This window comes from Ovis aries, chromosome 7 (genome assembly GCF_016772045.2).
Source record: "Ovis aries strain OAR_USU_Benz2616 breed Rambouillet chromosome 7, ARS-UI_Ramb_v3.0, whole genome shotgun sequence".
NCBI lineage: Eukaryota > Metazoa > Chordata > Mammalia > Artiodactyla > Bovidae > Ovis > Ovis aries.
In genome coordinates, this window is record NC_056060.1 from 70,326,933 (window position 1) to 70,344,971 (window position 18,039).

Here is an 18,039-nt window from a genome sequence, read left to right on the forward strand (position 1 = left end):
TAACAAAATGTAAACACTGTTTAGAGGGTTAGTGCACTCACTAAAAGTGATTGTTGTAAGATGCTTTTCTTGTGTTAAGTCGTTTCATTCGCGTCCAACTCTTTTCAACCCCACGGACTATAGCCCACCAGACTCCTCTAGGTCCATGGGATTCTTCAGACAAGACTCCTCCCTAGTGGGTTGCCATGCCCTCCTCCAGGGGATCTTACCAACTCAGGGATCGAACCCGCACATCTTATGTCTCTTGCATTGACAGGCAGGTTCTTTACCACTGCACCGCCTGGGAGGCCAAATGCTTTTCTTAGTCCCCACTTTATTTAATTGTTTTTGAAAAACTAATTAACTGCAAGACAATTGAAGAGGTAGTGTGAGGAGCACAAAGATGTAGAAGATACAACTCTTACCATCCAGAAACTCCTGTTCAGAAAAAAAGATACTACAAAAGAGGAAAGGCTTAATTCTCATTTTTCTAATTTTACACTTACCATGTTAGGACCCTTTGGAATGGGGAGGCGCCATCACATTAAATTGTAGTGCAGTCTGAAAGAAATAATAAGGTTCTGATGGGGGGTTAAGGACCTCAAAGTCTGTCTGTTTCACCTTTTTTGCCTCTCTACCAACTCTGAGTTTAGGCAACCATTCAATTTCTGACCTAAAAAATTTTAAGTTGAATTTCAAATGGGGCTTGTGGTAAGGCTAAAGCCTATTGATCTGAGTTTTAGAGGCAAGGTGTTCTTAACTTTTATTTTTATCATGTAGTTTATTCCTGTTACCAGCTCTCCTGTGGATGGTGCATCGTTTAGCCAACTGAAAGCTCCTCCCATAAAGATAACAAATGTAATTCTGCCTGGTGGATTTAGCCATTACTTGGGATCTGACTTCACTTTAACTCCTGAAGTTGAAGGTATTTTGAGAGGTTCTGAATGAATGTTAAAAAAAAAAAAATACTCCATTTGATACAAAAATCTCACTTTGATTTCTAATACTACTTAAAATTGTATATTTTGAATTTACAGATTTACACTTCCTAAAAGTGAATTTGTGTTCAAGTTTCATGTGATCATTCTGATTTCAAAGAATCTGTAGTATTTTTTGGTTCTACTCAACTACTAATATGTTGTAGTTAAAGATTTGCTTGCAATTTGAACTTTGTGATACTTACTGGATTTTTCTTGGGATTTCCTTTCAAAGCTTTTATTCTATTTTGTGTATTTCATAGCAAATGACTACTAAAACCTATAGTGCATTCTGCTAAAAGTAGAGGTTTAAAAATATTCATAATAACAGACTCTTGGTGCTTAAAGTGTGTCTTACAAAGAGGTCAAACTTCATCCTTGAAACCACAATATTATTCTATATATTCATGAAGCTAGTAGTAGGGAAGTGTTTCAAGAGGTAGCTCTGTAAAGGAAGGGAGTATATTAAAAGGTCAAGGCATGGAAGTGGTTCATTCTATTATTACATTTGCATTCAGGCCTAGATGAAGCCTTTTGCCTAATTCCAGATGTTGGCTGGCTATCATTTTTATGAAATTGGGGGTAGCTAGATCTTGCTTCTTGGAAGGAAAGCTATGACAAAACTAGATAGTGTATTAAAAAGCAGAGATATCACTTTGCCAACAAAGGTCTGTATAGTCAAAGTTATGGTCTTTACAGTAGTCATGTATGGACATGAGAGTTGGACCGTAAAGGAGGCTGAGCACCGAAGAATTGATGCTTTCAAACTATGATGTTGGAGAAGACTCTTGAGAGTCCCTTGGACTGCAAGGAGATCAAACCAGTCATTCCTAAAGGAAATCAACCCTGAATACTCATTGGAAGGACTGATGGTGAAGCTGAAGCTCCAATACTTTGGCCACCTGATTGCAAAGAGCTGACTTATTGGAAAAGACCCTCATGCTGGGAAAGACTGAAGGCAAAAGGAGAAGAGGTCAGCAGAGGATGAGATGGTTAAATAGCATCACCGACTCAATGGACACGAACTTGGGGAAACTCCCGGAGATAAGAAGGCACAGGGAGACCTGGTGTGCTGCAGTCCCTGAGGGCTCACCTCTTCCATTCTTTTTAACATCCCACTTTGCCTCAGACTACTGTTAGACAATAAAATTCTAAAACTGAGTATCACAATAATGATAAAATGATCTAAAAACCTACTAAGAATAGTAGATCTCTCTATGGAGTTATTCTTAAAAGAAATTCAATTTTTAAAAATCCAATATAATTTAGTCTAAGATGTTATTTTTTAACTTATTCTTTATACTTCTACTTCCTTATAGGTTTAAGATTTAATCATAGTGAGAATTTTAATGCTTTTGTCCAGAAGACATAACTATCAGTAAAACTGGATATAACAAATTGTTATTAGCCTCCTTAAGAGTACAGTTTCATCACTATCATCCTCAGGAATGTCTTCAATATCTTCTTTTTTTGGGGGGGGAGGTTGGGGATTAGTTCAACCCTGGATTCATTTCCATAATTTTTTCCTGAGGTATCTTTAAGATTCATTGTGCAACTACTTTTTAGGATTTTCTGGAAAAGTCCTATTTTTTTCCTCTTTTCTGAGTATATTACCCCAATTTTTGCTTGAGAAGTATGGTCACTTTATCTATATATTTATTTACAGCACACAGCTCTGGATATTTGTATTTTTTAGAATTACCAAGAAAGTATCAAATTGATTCACTAACTCAGAAAATTTTAAACAGCATTTAAGTACTAGAAATATATTCCAATTTTAACTTTTATTTAAAATTTTTAATTCATGCTATGAAATGTGTATAGCATACAGTCAATTGAAGGACAACCATAGCTTATTAATTTATTTTATTAATGTTGTTTCATAATTGTTTCATAATTCCTAATTACAGACAAAAAAAACAAGAATGCAGGGATTCTAACAAATAGTCCTCGGAGCATCCATGCAGAAATAGCTTTTCGGCAACTCAGAGGGATAAATCTCTCTCCATCTCTTTTATCGCATCAGAATATGGCATCTCCAAGTGCACAGATGTACCAGAGCAACCAGGACGAGGGAAGGTAAAGCTATTCTGTGTTTTAATATCACTTCTCATCATAAAACCTCCCAAATTTGCTAATCATGTATAGAAATAGGAAATATTGTTATATACTATTATGTATTTACTCTGTGAGCTGGGGGAAGACTGTCAGCATAAGGCTTATTCTCTCACATTCACCGAATCTTTCTCAAAATCCAGCATATACATCATAATTCAAACAGAAATGGCTTTCAAGGTAGAATAGTGCTCGCCTTGTACTTATGTGAGGGAACATTGAAACAACTATGGGAACCACTTTCAATGGTATTATCTCCCAAGTCATTTCTACTTACTGAATATGCAAAGCAGTTCATTTATATTTTGAACAACAGATAAATTCTACTCTGAAATCACAAAGGCTGAGAATTATGTAAATTCTTCAGACTTCTTGTAATTCCCACTTGCCCCTCCTCCAGTTTGGATCCTAGTCCTTAGAGGCCAGCTGAAGGCCTAAGAACCTGATATTCTTATTAAGATTTCACTCTGCTGCTCAAAACCTATCCACCCAGATTTCCAGTTAATATTTGCCCTCTAGCTTCTTTGTAGCCAATCTCTGGAACACCTATTAAGCCTGGCTCTTGCTGTACTGACTTCCCTGCTATAATCAGGCATGTCCCACTAAGTATATATTTACTGAGTATACTATGTTGATATCACGGGCTTCCCTGGTAGCTCAGCTGATAATCTGCAGTGCAGGAGTCCCCAGTTCAATTCCTGGTTGGGAAGATCCCCTGGAGAAGGGAATGGCAATTCACTCCAGTATTCTGGCCTGAAGAATTCCATGTACAGAGGAGCCTGGCAGGCTACAGTCCATGGGGTTGCAAAGAGTTGGACATGACAGCGACTTGCACTTCACTTTATGTTGATATCATATTTTTATATCAATGGGTTATCCCCACGATAACCTTACAGTTAGTCAAAAACATGATATTTTTTCTCTCTTGTGGTGTCTTTTTGTAATTGTACTCATATAAAATACAAAAATTATTTACTTCAGAATTACCTTAACTTAGCTGATCCATTAAGAAATTGTCACCACTGCTTAACTCATAAATATTTTGTTTCTGACAGAATTCCTGGCAGCCACTTTCCAAGATCAAATCGAATGTAACTGCCTAGAGAACTGAATATACACCAAGAAACCTATTTCCGCTTAGAAGTTGTGCAAAAACTAGCAGACAGTGTTGGTGATAAAAAATATATATATAAGATAATCACATTACTTATGTTACTGAAGCAGTTCAGTTCCATATGAAGATAATCTCTATCATCCTTGGTGACTTTTCTTTAATATCACCTCTCTTAAACTTTCTTTACAGTTACCTTATTCATTTGATTTTCTATGTTAGAAAAATCATGAAATATACAACAATTTGAAAAGATACAAGGGACATAAAATGAAGTCCAAAGAATCAAATATTTAGTCCTGTTATTGGAAGCATTTAGTTGTAAAATCTCATTTTGACTTGATATATACAGATACTAAGCAAAGGTAATTTTAGGAAATAAGTATGTTTTCATTTGTAGAATATCTATCCATTTAGGCTTATCTAAAACTAAAGCATACATTTCTTACCAAACACAACTATTCTTAAATCAGGTTGAGTATTGTTAGTTGAACTACAGATTAGTTTTTTTAGGACTATATATTTTTTTAAATAGCATTAAATGGGGTTTGTCCTAAGAATTATTTTAGAGATGTAAATCATAAGCATCAATAATACTTCCTGAAGATGGCTAACTATGAGTGCAACTCATGCTACAGGAATAAAAGAATACTATTTCATATATAAAATTCATTAAATGTGCCCATAGTGATATAATTTTACAAATAAGTTGTAGGCTAAGTAAACAGATGTTCAAAATGAGTGGACACATTTAAAATTTGGACTCATATTTCACTGGAAATAATTTTTCTAAAATAATTATATTGCAGACTACTAGGACAAATCTCAACTCAATCAAATGTGGTTTTGAATTTATTAAACACAGTTCTTTTAATGATTAAATTGCCAATCATATTTTTATATCAAAAGGTTCCATGATTCATGAAGTATTCTGTTTAAAGTTTTCAGGTAGCAGTTCAACATTGCATATAATTTTCATATTATTTTATGTGTTCCTTACATGAAAATAAAGTATTTTTACTGAAATATTTGTATTTTATAATCTATCTGGAAATAGTTTTAAGGATATTTTGGAAATTCCAATGTGCATGCAATAATTTTGTGTCTTCTTTAAATGCTGTATGTTTGTAACTTAATCATGTAATATTTAAAATTTCAAACCTAATATAGATTGATTTTACCCTTCTTAATGCATGGTGTTTAAACTATTACTCTAAGGTACAAATAAGATCCTTTGTTTAGAAAGGAACTATGCAGTTCTTAAGATGTCCAGAAGATGTCTTTGTCACCCTTTAGTTTTGAAAACTGCTTTCACTAGTGTTGTGATAAGTATCTGCTCATTATTATTTGCTACTAACTTGACATCATTTGCTTTTTCTTCCTCTCATGATTATGTGTAAGTGAAATGCTCAGTATATTCTACTTTTATAGTAAAAAGTGTCTTTGTAAATAAACTGAATGGGAAAAACAGGTTTTCACTGGAGAAAAATTTAGAAGAGTAGAAAAGTATAAAGCAGGAAAAACATATCTTATTCAGCATCCACTTAATGTTTGAAATTTTTTTTTCTTAGCCATTTTTTCTATGCATTTCTAATATATTGAGATCTACCATTTGATTTTTTATGAACACACTGTTCAATTGAGATATTTTTATTATAACATTTTAATTAAATCTGAATTTCTTCCTGAAAGTAAATTTGTAATAATTTAATAGTAACAAACACTGAGAATAATAACAAACATATTTAGGCATTTCTGGGTGCTGTACAGAAATAGACACTGACTCAACCTTAAGAACATTTTAATATAAATAAATAATTCCATATGAAAGCAATGAGGGGATGATTACTAAGATAATTGGCATAGTAGTTCTGAAGATTATTCTACCATGAAAGGAGATGATGATACAAAATACTCCCCTAGGATTGCCCAGACAGGTTAAGGTGTTGGCTATGTGAAGTTCTTAAAGCAATATTTATAACTTCATCCCCTTCCTATTCAACAAAAAAAAATGAAAATATGATTGAACATGAGAGATGTTTTTACAGATCTGCTTTAGATCTGCTCTAATGATGTTTTTTAAGTAAATCAACTGTGAAATTTTACATTATTCATAATACACTTCACCACCAATTAAAACAAGCAAGTAGTACTTATTTTTATAAACCATTAGTCCATATCTTTGGCTTCCCTAGTGGCTCAGTGATAAAGAATCTGTCTGCCAATGCAGGAGACTCAGGTTTGATCCCTGGGTTGGGAACATCGCTGGAGAAGGAAATGTCAACCCACTCCAGTATTCTTGCCTAGGAAATCCCATGGACAAAGGAGCCTGGTGGACTATATAATCCATGGGGTTGCAAAGCAGTTTAGTGACTAAACAACAAATAACAAAAATCCTAATAGCTTATGAAGTAGATACAACATGCACTGTCTACATTCATAGATTTTTTAAAAACATGGCCTTATCAGGAAAAGATATCACACCAAATTCTATATTCTTTCAACTCTAAATTCATTGCTTTTTCAATTATTGCAGATGAATTGACATGTAACCATTCCTAATGTGCTGTTTAATCAGCTGTTGTTGAGCCCTAATGTGTGTAGAAACTGAAAACTATTCATTTTCTTTCAGTGTATATAGCTTAGGGAAAATGTTTAAATTCTACAGTATAATTAGTTCTTGTAGTTGAGTTCAGTTCAGTCGCTCAGTCGTATCTGACTCTGCGACCCCATGAATTGCAGCACGCCAGGCCTCCCTGTCCATCACCAACTCCCGGAGTTCACTCAGACTCACGTCCATCGAGTCCGTGATGCCATCCAGCCATCTCATCCTCTGTCGTCCCCTTCTCCTCCTGCACCCAATCCCTCCCAGCATCAAAGTCTTTTCCAATGATTCAGCTCTTCACATGAGGTGGCGCAAGTACTGGAGTTTCAGCTTTAGCATCATTCCTTCCAAAGAAATCCCAGGGTTGATCTCCTTCAGAATGGACTGGTTGGATCTCCTTGCAGTCCAAGGGACTCTCAAGAGTCTTCTCCAACTCCACAGTTCAAAAGCATCAATTCTTTGGCGCTCAGCCTTCTTCTCAGTCCAACTCTCACATCCATACATGACCACAGGAAAAACCATAGCCTTGACTAGATGGACCTTAGTCGGCAAAGCGTTGTCTCTGCTTTTGAATATGCTATCTAGGCTGGTCATAACTTTTCTTCCAAGGAGTAAGCGTCTTTTAATTTCATGGCTGCAATCACCATCTGCAGTGATTTTGGAGCCCCCCAAAATAAAGTCTGACACTGTTTCCACTGTCTCCCCATCTATTTGCCATGAAGTGATGGGACCAGATGCCATGATCTTTGTTTTCTGAATGTTGAACTTTAAGCCAACTTTCTCACTCTCCACTTTCACTTTCATCAAGAGGCTTTTTAGCTCCTCTTCACTTTCTGCCATAAGGGTGGTGTCATCTGCATATCTGAGGTTATTGATATTTCTCCTGGAAATCTTGATTCCAGCTTGTGTTTCTTCCAGTACAGCGTTTCTCATGATGTACTCTGCATAGAAGTTAAATATGCAGGGTGACAATATACAGCCTTGACATACTCCTTTTCCTATTTGGAACCAGTCTGTTGTACCATGTCCAGTTCTAACTGTTGCTTCATAACTTGCATACAGATTTCTCAAGAGGCAGGTTAGGTGGTTTGGTATTCTCATCTTTTGAAGAATTTTCCACAGTTTATTGTGATCCACACAGTCAAAGGCTTTGGCATACTCAATAAAGCACAAATAGATGTTTTTCTGGAACTCTCTTGCTTTTTCCATGATCCAGCAGATGTTGGCAATTTGATCTCTGGTTCCTCTGCCTTTTCTAAAACCAGCTTGAACATCAGGAAGTTCACAGTTCATGTATTGCTGAAGCCTGGCTTGGAGAATTTTGAGCATTACTTTACTAGCATATGAGATGAGTGCAATTGTGTGGCAGTTTGAGCATTCTTTGACATTGCCTTTCTTTGGGATTGAAATGAAAACTGACCTTTTCCAGTCCTGTGTCCACTGCTGAGTTTTCCAAATTTGCTGGCATATTGAGGGCAGCACTTTCACAGCATCATCTTTCAGGATTTGAAACAGCTCAACTGGAATTCATCACCTCCACTAGCTTTGTTCGTATTGATGCTTTCTAAGGCCCACTTGACTTCACATTCCAGGATGTCTAGCTCTAGATGAGTGATCCCACCATCGTGATTATATGGATCATGAAGATCTTTTTTGTACAGTTCTTCTGTGTATTCTTGCCACCTTTTCTTAATATCTTCTGTTTCTGTTAGGTCCATACCATTTCTGTCCTTTATCGAGCACATCTTTGCATGAAATATTCCCTTGGTATCTCTAACTTTCTTGAAGAGATCTCTAGTCTTTCCCATTCTGTTGTTTTCCTCTATTTCTTTGCACTGATCGCTGAAGAAGGCTTTCTTATCTCTTCTTGCTATTCTTTGGAACTCTGAATTAAGATGCTCATATCTTTCCTTTTCTCCTTTGCTTTTCGCCTCTCTTCTTTTCACAGCTATTTGTAAGGCCTCCCCAGACAGCCATTTTGCTTTTTTGCATTTCTTTTCCATGGGGATGGTCTTGATCCCTGTCTCCTGTACAATGTCACGAACTTCAATCCATAGTTCATCAGGTACTCTATCTATCAGATCTAGCCCCTTAAATCTATTCCTCACTTCCACTGTGTAATCATAAGGGATTTGATTTAGGTCATACCTCAATGGTCTAGTGGTTTTCCCTACTTTCTTCACTGTAAGTCTGAATTTGGTAGTAAGGAGTTCATGATCTGAGCCACAGTCAGCTCCAGGTCTTGTTTTTGTAGACTGTATAAAGCTTCACCATCTTTGGCTGCAAAGAATATAATTAATCTGATTTCGGTGTTGACCATCTGGTGATGTCCATGTGTAGAGTCTTCTCTTGTGTTGTTGGAAGAGGGTGTTTACTATGACCAGTGCATTTTCTTGGCAAAACTCTATTAGTCTTTGCCCTGCTTCATTCTGCATTCCAAGGCCAAATTTGCCTGTTACTCCAGGTGTTTCTTGACTTCCTACTTTTGCATTCCAGTCCCCTATAATGAAAAGGACATCTTTTTTTGGTGTTAGTTCTAAAAGGTCTTGTAGGTCTTCATAGAACCACTCGACTTCAGCTTCTTCAGCATTACTGGTTGGGGCATAGACTTGGATTACTGTGATACTGAATGGTTTGCCTTGGAAAAGAACAGAGATCATTCTGTCATTTTTGAGATTGCATCCAAGTATTGCATTTTGGACTGTTTTGTTGACCATGATGGCTACTCCAAAATTAGTTCTTTACCCCCTAGCAAATGTCTTGATAAGTTTGAGTGCAGTCAAATGCATAATTATATTATTCGTTTTACATTAAAGGACAATTCTACAAACAATCTGAAAAGCAAAAAATTAGGGCCTTTTAACTATAGGCAAGGAACCTGCATTGCTGAACAGTATATAGATGTTGAAGTGATCTGATTTTTATGAAGTAATCTTCTGACTTTTATGAAGATTGACTGTAAATGTTAATTAGAACTTTATTATTTACTTTATTTTCTACTGCTTACACAAAACTAACTATGGTTGTGAACATACCCTTGCATAGAATATTTAGTGTGGCTCTGTGTGTGTGTGTGTTTGCAGGCATGCATGACTAGTTTTAAAGTAGTCATTATATTTAAGTAACATGTCATTTCACTATTTACTCATAAGCTATCATACACTATGAGAAGTGTTTAATGTTTTAAAACATTAGCTCTTACTATTTAGTCATGCTGTAGGCTCTTAGCTCCAATTAAATGTTACATAAAAAGAAGTAAATTATAATTTTATAAGAGTAGAAGCAAGCACTTGTGTCTGAGTTCTCTTAATTAGTCAATGAATTTAATATTGGTTTGTTTTGGTATAGAAACTGGCTGACTTTTAAAAAATTACTCTGCTATAAAACTTAGACTTTTGGATGACCTCCTTTTAACTATTTTTCTTGTTCATCTCTGTGAAGTGAAAGTGAAAGTCACTCAGTTGCATCCAACTCTTTGCAGACCCATGGACTATACAGTCCATGGAATTCTCCAGGCCCGAATACTGGAGTGGGTAGCCTTTCCCTTCTTCAGGGGATCTTCCCGACCCAGGGATCAAACCCAGGTCTTCCACATTGCAGGCAGGATTCTTTACCAGCTGAGCCACAAGGGAAGCCCAACAATACTGGAGTGGGTATGAAAAGTTGTTGCTGAGCCATGAAAGACGCCAGGATTCTTGGCCTCCAAAGTGGAGGATTTCAATCCGGGGCCAGTGACGAGGCTTGATCACTCAGAGCTTTTGTGTAATAAAGTTTTAATACAGTATAAAAGAGATAGACAAAGCTTCTGACATAGACATCAGAAGGGGGGCAGAAAGGGTGCCCCCCTGCTACTCTTTAACAAGATGTTTTATGTCTGTTCAGTTGAGTTCAGTTCAGTCCCTCAGTCGTTTCTGACTCTTTGCGACCCCATGGACCACAGCATGCCATGCCTCCCTGTCCATCACCAACTCCTGGAGTTTACCCAAACTCATGTCCATCAAGTCGATGATGCCATCCAGCCATCTCATCCTCTGTCATCCCCTTCTCCTCCTGCCCTCAGTCTCTCCCAGCATCAGGGTCTTTTCCAATGAGTCAGCTCTTCCCATCAGGTGGCCAAAGTATTGGAGTTTCAGCTTCAACATCAGTCCTTTCAATGAACACTCAGGACTGATCCCCTTTGGGATGGACTGGTTGGATCTCCTTGCAGTCCAAGGGACTCTCAAGAGTCTTCTCCAACACCACAGTTCAAAAGCATCAATTCTTCAGCGCTCAGCTTTCTTTATAGTCCAACTTTCACATCCATACATGACTACTGGAAAAACTTGACTAGACTTGACTAAACGGACCTTTGTTGACAAAGTAATGTCTGCTTTTTAATATGCTGTCTAGTTTGGTCATAATTTTCCTTCTAAGGAGTATGCATCTTTTAATTTCACGGCTGTTGTGTCTGTTAGAAAGCTATTAATCAGATAAGAGGGACACCTCAAGGCTGAGGGAGTTTCACCAGTCCCCTCTCCCACAATATGCATTTTTCAGATAGGATGGCAAGAGATGTGTCATCCCCCAGCCATAAAACAATTGATATGAATACTGGTTTGCTGAACTATTATCAGCCCAAGGTTTGAGAAAAGAAAAAAGTTAGTCTTAGGTGGAACCATTTTGAAGAAAGGCAAGTTCTAAAGCAGATATATAGTTTCATTAACATAGCTTAAGACAAACATTTCCATAAGAAAAATGCATTGGTTAGCGCAAGGTTTGAGAAAAGTTAAGTTCAAGTGTCATTATGGCAACACAGAATTTTAAGAGAAACCTTTTAATTTTGTATCAGTTCAGTTCAATTCACTCGCTCAGTCGTGTCCGACTCTTTGCAACCCCATGAATCGCAGCACGCCAGGCCTCCCTGTCCATCACCAACTCCCAGAATTCACTCAGACTCACATCCATCGAGTCAGTGATGTCATCCAGCCATCTCATCCTCTGTCGTCCCCTTCTCCTCCTGCCCCCAATCTCTCCCAGCATCAACGTCTTTTCCAATGAGTCAACTCTTCACAGGAGGTATCCAAAGTACTAGAGTTTCAGCTTTAGCATCATTCCTTCCAAAGAAATCCCAGGACTGATCTCCTTCAGAATGGACTGGTTGGATCTCCTTGCAGTCCAAGGGACTCTCAAGAGTCTTCTCCAACACCACAGTTCAAAAGCATCAATTCTTTGGCGCTCAGCCTTCTTCACAGTCCATCTCTCACATCCATAGCTGACCACAGAAAAAACCATAGCCTGGCCTTCCTGCCTGTTGCCTACCCCTTCTCCAGGGATCTTTCCGACCCAGGATTTCTGCTTGTTACCCTCTCAGGTAGTCTATCCCTTCCCCAGTGAATCTTTCTGACCCAGGAATTGAACTGGCGTCTCCTGCACTGCAGGCAGATTCTTTACCAACTGAGCTATAAGGGAAGCCATCATCTCTCTATACTTTCTTCTATTATTGAAAGTTTGTTTCTTTTTTAGAAAATTGAAATATAGGTGATGTACAATATTATGTTTAGTTTTGGGTGTACTACATAGCAATTTGACATTGACATACACTATGAAATGTTTGCCACTATAAGATTTGTGACCATTTGTCCCCATACAAAATTATTAACAATATTATTGACCATATTCCTTATGCTGTATATTACATCACTTGGTTTATTTAATTTACAGCTAGAAGCTTGTACCTTTAAATCTATTTCACCTTTTTCACCCTTTTCTCCTATCTGCCTCCCCCTCTAGCAACTACCCATTATTTGTATCTATGAATCTGTTTTCATTTTGGTTTTTTTTAGATTCTACATATAAATGAGATTATATGGTATTTTTCTGTTTCTACCTGACTTATTTCACTTAGCATAAAACCCTCTAGATACACCCACATTATTGAAGTATTTTAAAGAAAAAAACTATACCAAATTGCAGTTTTAGTTTTCAGTTGCCTTTTGGAACTAGGGCAGCAAAAGTACATAGTTATTTTATTACTATTTTATTTCTGAAGTTTTTAATCTTATAAAAATATGAATTTAAATATTATATTATTCCTCTTTTTCTTTGATTTATGGATAAAATTATTTTGTTAACTACAGAAAAGATATTTCTCTGGCCCAATTTGTGCATTTTTTAACTCAAAATTTTGTTTTAGTGATGATTTTTCCTTAAAGTAAAATAAATGATTTTATAGCAAAAACATAAAATCCTGTAACCTAAAAATAGAATAATACATTCAAAGGAAATTAAAAGTCGCTTTGAAAGTGTTAATTGCCTGAAATCAAATTATTTATTATTCACATGTAATCTATTATTAGGTAAATAAAAAAGCAAATTCAAAAACAAAAGCAAATCATCTGCATCATTTCCATATAAAATGCTAGTGATTCTGAAATGCTAATTTTAAAATTAGAATAATTTTCCCTATATTGTATCACTAAAAATAAGAGTATTTATTTCTAAAATGCTCTGAATAAAAATCCATTGGAATGACATTTTGATAATTTTCAAAGATTAATTTCATTTTGATCAAACAAAATGAAAATGGATGTGAAGTATTTTTCACAAATAATGTTGTACATTTTCTTCCAGTTTTTAATTTTATGATTCTAATGAATTTCCAAATGTTTAAAGTATGTCTTACCAACAGAGTTCCATTTTTGAACGTTGCAAGTAGGAAAAGAGGTCAGTGATAATCTTAAATGAATCATTTATAGATTATAGATTTGCAAACCATTATGGTTACATTTATTTTTAAATAACAATATCTGTACTTTAAATAGAAAATAATTAAGATCATGTGGTTTAAAACTATGGATTTTCATTATGGACCTGTATGTTTTACATCTAGCTTACTGTAAAACATTAAAATGTTTTAAATAATTTTAGTAGTTTAGCTCTACTATTTGTCTTATCTTTAATTATAACATAATGCCCCCCATTCCGTCCCTGCCCTCAAATGTTTTACAAATATGTTTCTCAAAGAATAACCAAAAAAAAACTAATCTGTAAAAAAAAATATCAATAACATTTTAAAGTTTCCAATTATTTATTATTTCATCCTATCAGTGTGGCTGAAAACATATTTACTAACACTGGTAGCCTACTTTCCTATGGCCTTTCACTTTTTTATGAAGTTCCTTAAATGATTTCAATCAACCTTAATGGTACATTTTTAGTTAAGAAAACAAAATGGGGAGAAGTCAATTTGAGTGCCCAGACGAACAAATGTCTTCAGAAAGAATAGGCATAAATGGGTTTAGAAAACAGAGAGAACAGGAGTAAAATGCAGTGAGCAGAGCACTCAGGGAAGCCAGATACAATGGAAAGAGTAAATACTGCAGAGCTTTTTAAGCTACATACAATTGGAACAATGGACTTGATCCAGCCATCTATGTTAAACTGTTAAAAGATAGGTAGAAAGCAAGCTGGAATTCTATAAAGAGTGTTGAGGAACAGTAGAATGAAGAGCTTGAAATCTAAAGAGAATGAATGCAGTCATTCAATAGGATGGAAATGAAGTCAAAATTGGCATATTTCCCTGGTTAATTTACCTTGTGACAAACTCTGTTCAGTTTTAGATATTAAGCCATTATTAGTAACAAAATAGTCTTTAAATTGCCAACATTGGTGTTTTAAGCAACAGCATAGTGTACATCTGTGAATTTAATGTATACATACAACTGTCTTTGGGGACAAGGGCAAAATTTCCCCTACTACGCCTCCTGAGTTCTTATGGCTGGACTAATAATAAAATTTACACACGACAGATAACAGTAGAAAAAGCAACTTAATTTCATGCACACAGATCATAAAATGATGCTCAGAGTAACCAAAAGCAGGTAGTTTTTGTATGTCTTTTACATGAAGAAAATTTGTGAGGATTTGACAGGACAAACTCAGGCTTAGGTTCTTAATTAGTAAGGAATTTAAGCAAAGTTTAGACTTGGGTAGTAAGTTAGTAAAGAAGTAACAAGGCTTCTTTATAAAAGCTCTAGGCCCTGAACTCCCTTCTGGTACAGGGAGGGCACATTTAACATGGGAAATTTATTTCCTACCTTCAGAGAAACAGAGGAGAGGTAAATGTGTCCCTCTTGCATGGCTCATTTTTTTTAAGTAACTTTAATTCAAAATAGTATATATCCCACTGAAGCATATTTTGGGATGGCCCCAACACCAGATAAACGTACACAGATACATACAAGTAAAACTACAACATATAGGTCTCATATAATTGTAGCAATTTAATACTGTGGTCTGTAGCATTCAGGACACTATCTATGTCAAACTTCCTATCCTCCAAAACCAAAAAGCCTATTTTGGGGGGCTCCAAAATCACTGCAGATGGTGACTGCAGCCATGAAATTAAAAGACGCTTACTCCTTGGAGGAAAAGTTATGACCAACCTAGATAGTATATTCAAAAGCAGAGACATTACTTTGCCGACTAGGTCCATCTAGTCAAGGCTATGGTTTTTCCTGTGGTCATGTATGGATGTGAGAAATGGACTGTGAAAAAAGCTGAGCACTGAAGAATTGATGCTTTTGAACTGCGGTGTTGGAGAAGACTCCTCAGAGTCCCTTGGACTGCAAGGAGATCCAACCAGTCCATTCTGAAGGAGATCAACCCTGGGATTTCTTTGGAAGGAATGATGCTAAAGCTGAAACTCCAGTACTTTGGACACCTCATGCGAAGAGCTGACTCATTGGAAAAGACTCTGATGCTGGGAGGGATTTGGGGAAGGAGGAGAAGGGGATGACAGAGGATGAGATGGCTGGATGGCATCACGGACTCGATAGACGTGAGTCTGAGTGAACTCCGGGAGATGGTGATGGACAGGGAGGCCTGGCGTGCTGCGATTCATGGGGTCGCGAAGAGTCGGACACGACTGAGCGACTGAACTGAACTGAACTTAAAGTTAGTGGCAAAGGTGCAAGTGTACAATTACAAAAACTTGAAAAAGAAAGCTAATCTAGATAACATACAACTCATAGGATATGATACTTGGGAATATATTTTTTTAGTTAGCTGGAGAACAATCAGATTTGTTTTCTGTATTTTGAGAAAACTATTATTAAATGTATTGACATACTTTCCTGTTTTAGTGATCAGAGTAAATGAAAAGTTTTATTTTCAATGATTTATAGTATCTGAGGTGATAGTTATACATGATTTACAATTTTAGAGAAATATAGCCAAGAGAATTGTATAGTTCAGTTCAGTCACTCAGTCGTGTCTGACTCTTTGCGACCCAATGAACCACAGCATGCCAGGCCTCCCTGTCCATCACCAACTCCCAGAGTTTACCCAAACTCATGTCCATTGAGTCAGTGATGCCATCTAACCATCTCATCCTCTGTCGTCACCTTCTCCTCCTGCCTTCAATCTTTCCCAATATCAGGGTCTTTTCAAATGAGTCAGCTCTTCCCATCAGGTGGTCAAAGTATTGGAGTTTCAGCTTCAATATCAGTCCTTCTTATAAATACCCAGGACTCATTTCCTTTAGGCTGGACTGGTTGGATCTCCTTGCAATCCAGAGGATTTTCAAGGGTCTTCTCCCAACACCACAGTTCAAAAGCACCAATTCTTCAGCATTCAGCTTTCTTTATGGTCCAACTTTCACATCCACACATTTCTACTGGAAAAACCATAGCTTTGACTAGACAGACATTTGTCGGCAAAGTAATGTCTGCCATACTAATCCTGGAACACCTAAACCCAGATCTATTCTATATGGCAGAGAAATAAATTTATACCTTATTAAACAATTGTCACTATGATTTATCTGTTATATGAAGGTCAACCTATTCCTAACTGATTCAGGAACATTACCAGAAAAGAGATGCGAAGGACTTTTATATTCAAATTTTAGCAGACAAATATGACTCAGTGATAATTGAGAAAGAAAGCAAAGAAGAAATGTAGATCTTAGGGAATAGCATAAAATGGAGGATAAAAAATGAAGGCAGGAACTGGTTTTGAATGAGTTATATTAGAAGGTCACTGCAAAGTCCTTTAGTATCAGTATAACGGAGGAGAGGGCATAGAAGAATAATCTCTAGAATTTCAATCTATTAAATACATTAAGATGAAAAAGGAACCATACTTAAATTCACCACTTTAAATTCTCTACAGTCCAGGGGGTTACAAAGAGTCTGACATGGCAGAGCAACTAAGCACAACTTATGTATGGATATGAGAGGTGGACCATAAAGAAAGCTGAGCACCGAAGAACTGAAGAATTGATGCTTTTGAACTGTGGTGTTGGAGAAGACTCTTGAGAGTCCCTTGGACTGCAAGGAGATCAAACCAGTCAACCTTAAAGGAAATCAGTTCTGAACATTCTTTGGAAGGACTGATGCTGAAGCTGAAGCTCCAATAATTTGGCCACCTGATGTGAAGAACTTACTCACTGGAAAAGACCCTGATGCTGCGAAAGATTGAAAGCAGGAGAAGAAGGGAGCGACGGAGAATGAGATGGTTGGATAGAAATGATTTTGAGCAAGCTCTGGGAGTTGGTGATGGACAGGGAAGCCTGGCGTGCTTCAATCCATGGGTTGCAAAGAGTAGGACATGAATGAGCAACTGAACTAACTGAACATACTTTAAAGTGGGTATAGTAGACTATGAGCATTATTCCTTTTGTCTACCCAGGTAATTACTTCCCCCCACCCCTTTCTTCAGATTCCTTTGGGAACTGCTCCTTGACTCTATCTGTTACTACTGGGGCTGCTGATCATAGGGGTGGGTACATAGGACCTGAAATTGAGATACAGACAATAAGAGAGAGCTCTTTATTTCCTCCACATCAATTGCTTAACCACGAGGATGTGAGTCTGAAGCCTCTGAAGGTATTTGTTTGCCACTAGGAGAAAATCTATTTGAAGAATAAAATTAAGCAAACCAAGAGATGGATAAAGTCTTGACAGTGGTATTTGAGTCTCTGGTTGCAGTCTTTCCTTAAGATCTACCCTGGGACTTCTCAATTATATAAGCCAATAAATCTTTTTGAAAGTGAGTAAGTGAAAGTGAAAGTCACTCAGTTATGTATAATTCTTTGTGACTCCATGGACCGCAGTCCACCAGGCTCCCCTCACCATGGAATTCTCCAGGCAAGAATACTGGAGTGGGTAGCCATTCTCTTCTCCAGGGGATCTTCCCAAGCCAGGGATCAAACCTGGTTCCCCTGCATTGAAGTCAGATTCTTTACCTTCTAAACCATCAGGGAAGTCCAA

General features: G+C 36.9%; 1 protein-coding gene across 11 annotated transcripts in view; it reads left to right on the forward strand.

Moving 5' to 3' along the window:
* LRRC9 (leucine rich repeat containing 9) overlaps positions 1-17,715 on the forward strand; it is a 140,271-nt gene extending 122,556 nt beyond the window's left edge. For 10 of the 11 annotated variants that reach the window (XM_004011042.6, XM_060418115.1, XM_060418118.1 and 7 more), the window contains 3 exons: positions 760-904; positions 2,867-3,035; positions 4,127-5,873. In XM_004011042.6, the coding sequence (XP_004011091.4) occupies positions 760-904; positions 2,867-3,035; positions 4,127-4,166 (354 nt within the window). In that variant the 3' untranslated portion in view covers positions 4,167-5,873. Of the gene's footprint in view, positions 1-759; positions 905-2,866; positions 3,036-4,126; positions 5,874-16,939 lie in introns of those variants that run through there. The other variant, XM_060418113.1, reaches the window with a different exon arrangement.
* Positions 17,716-18,039: the final 324 nt, after the last annotated feature.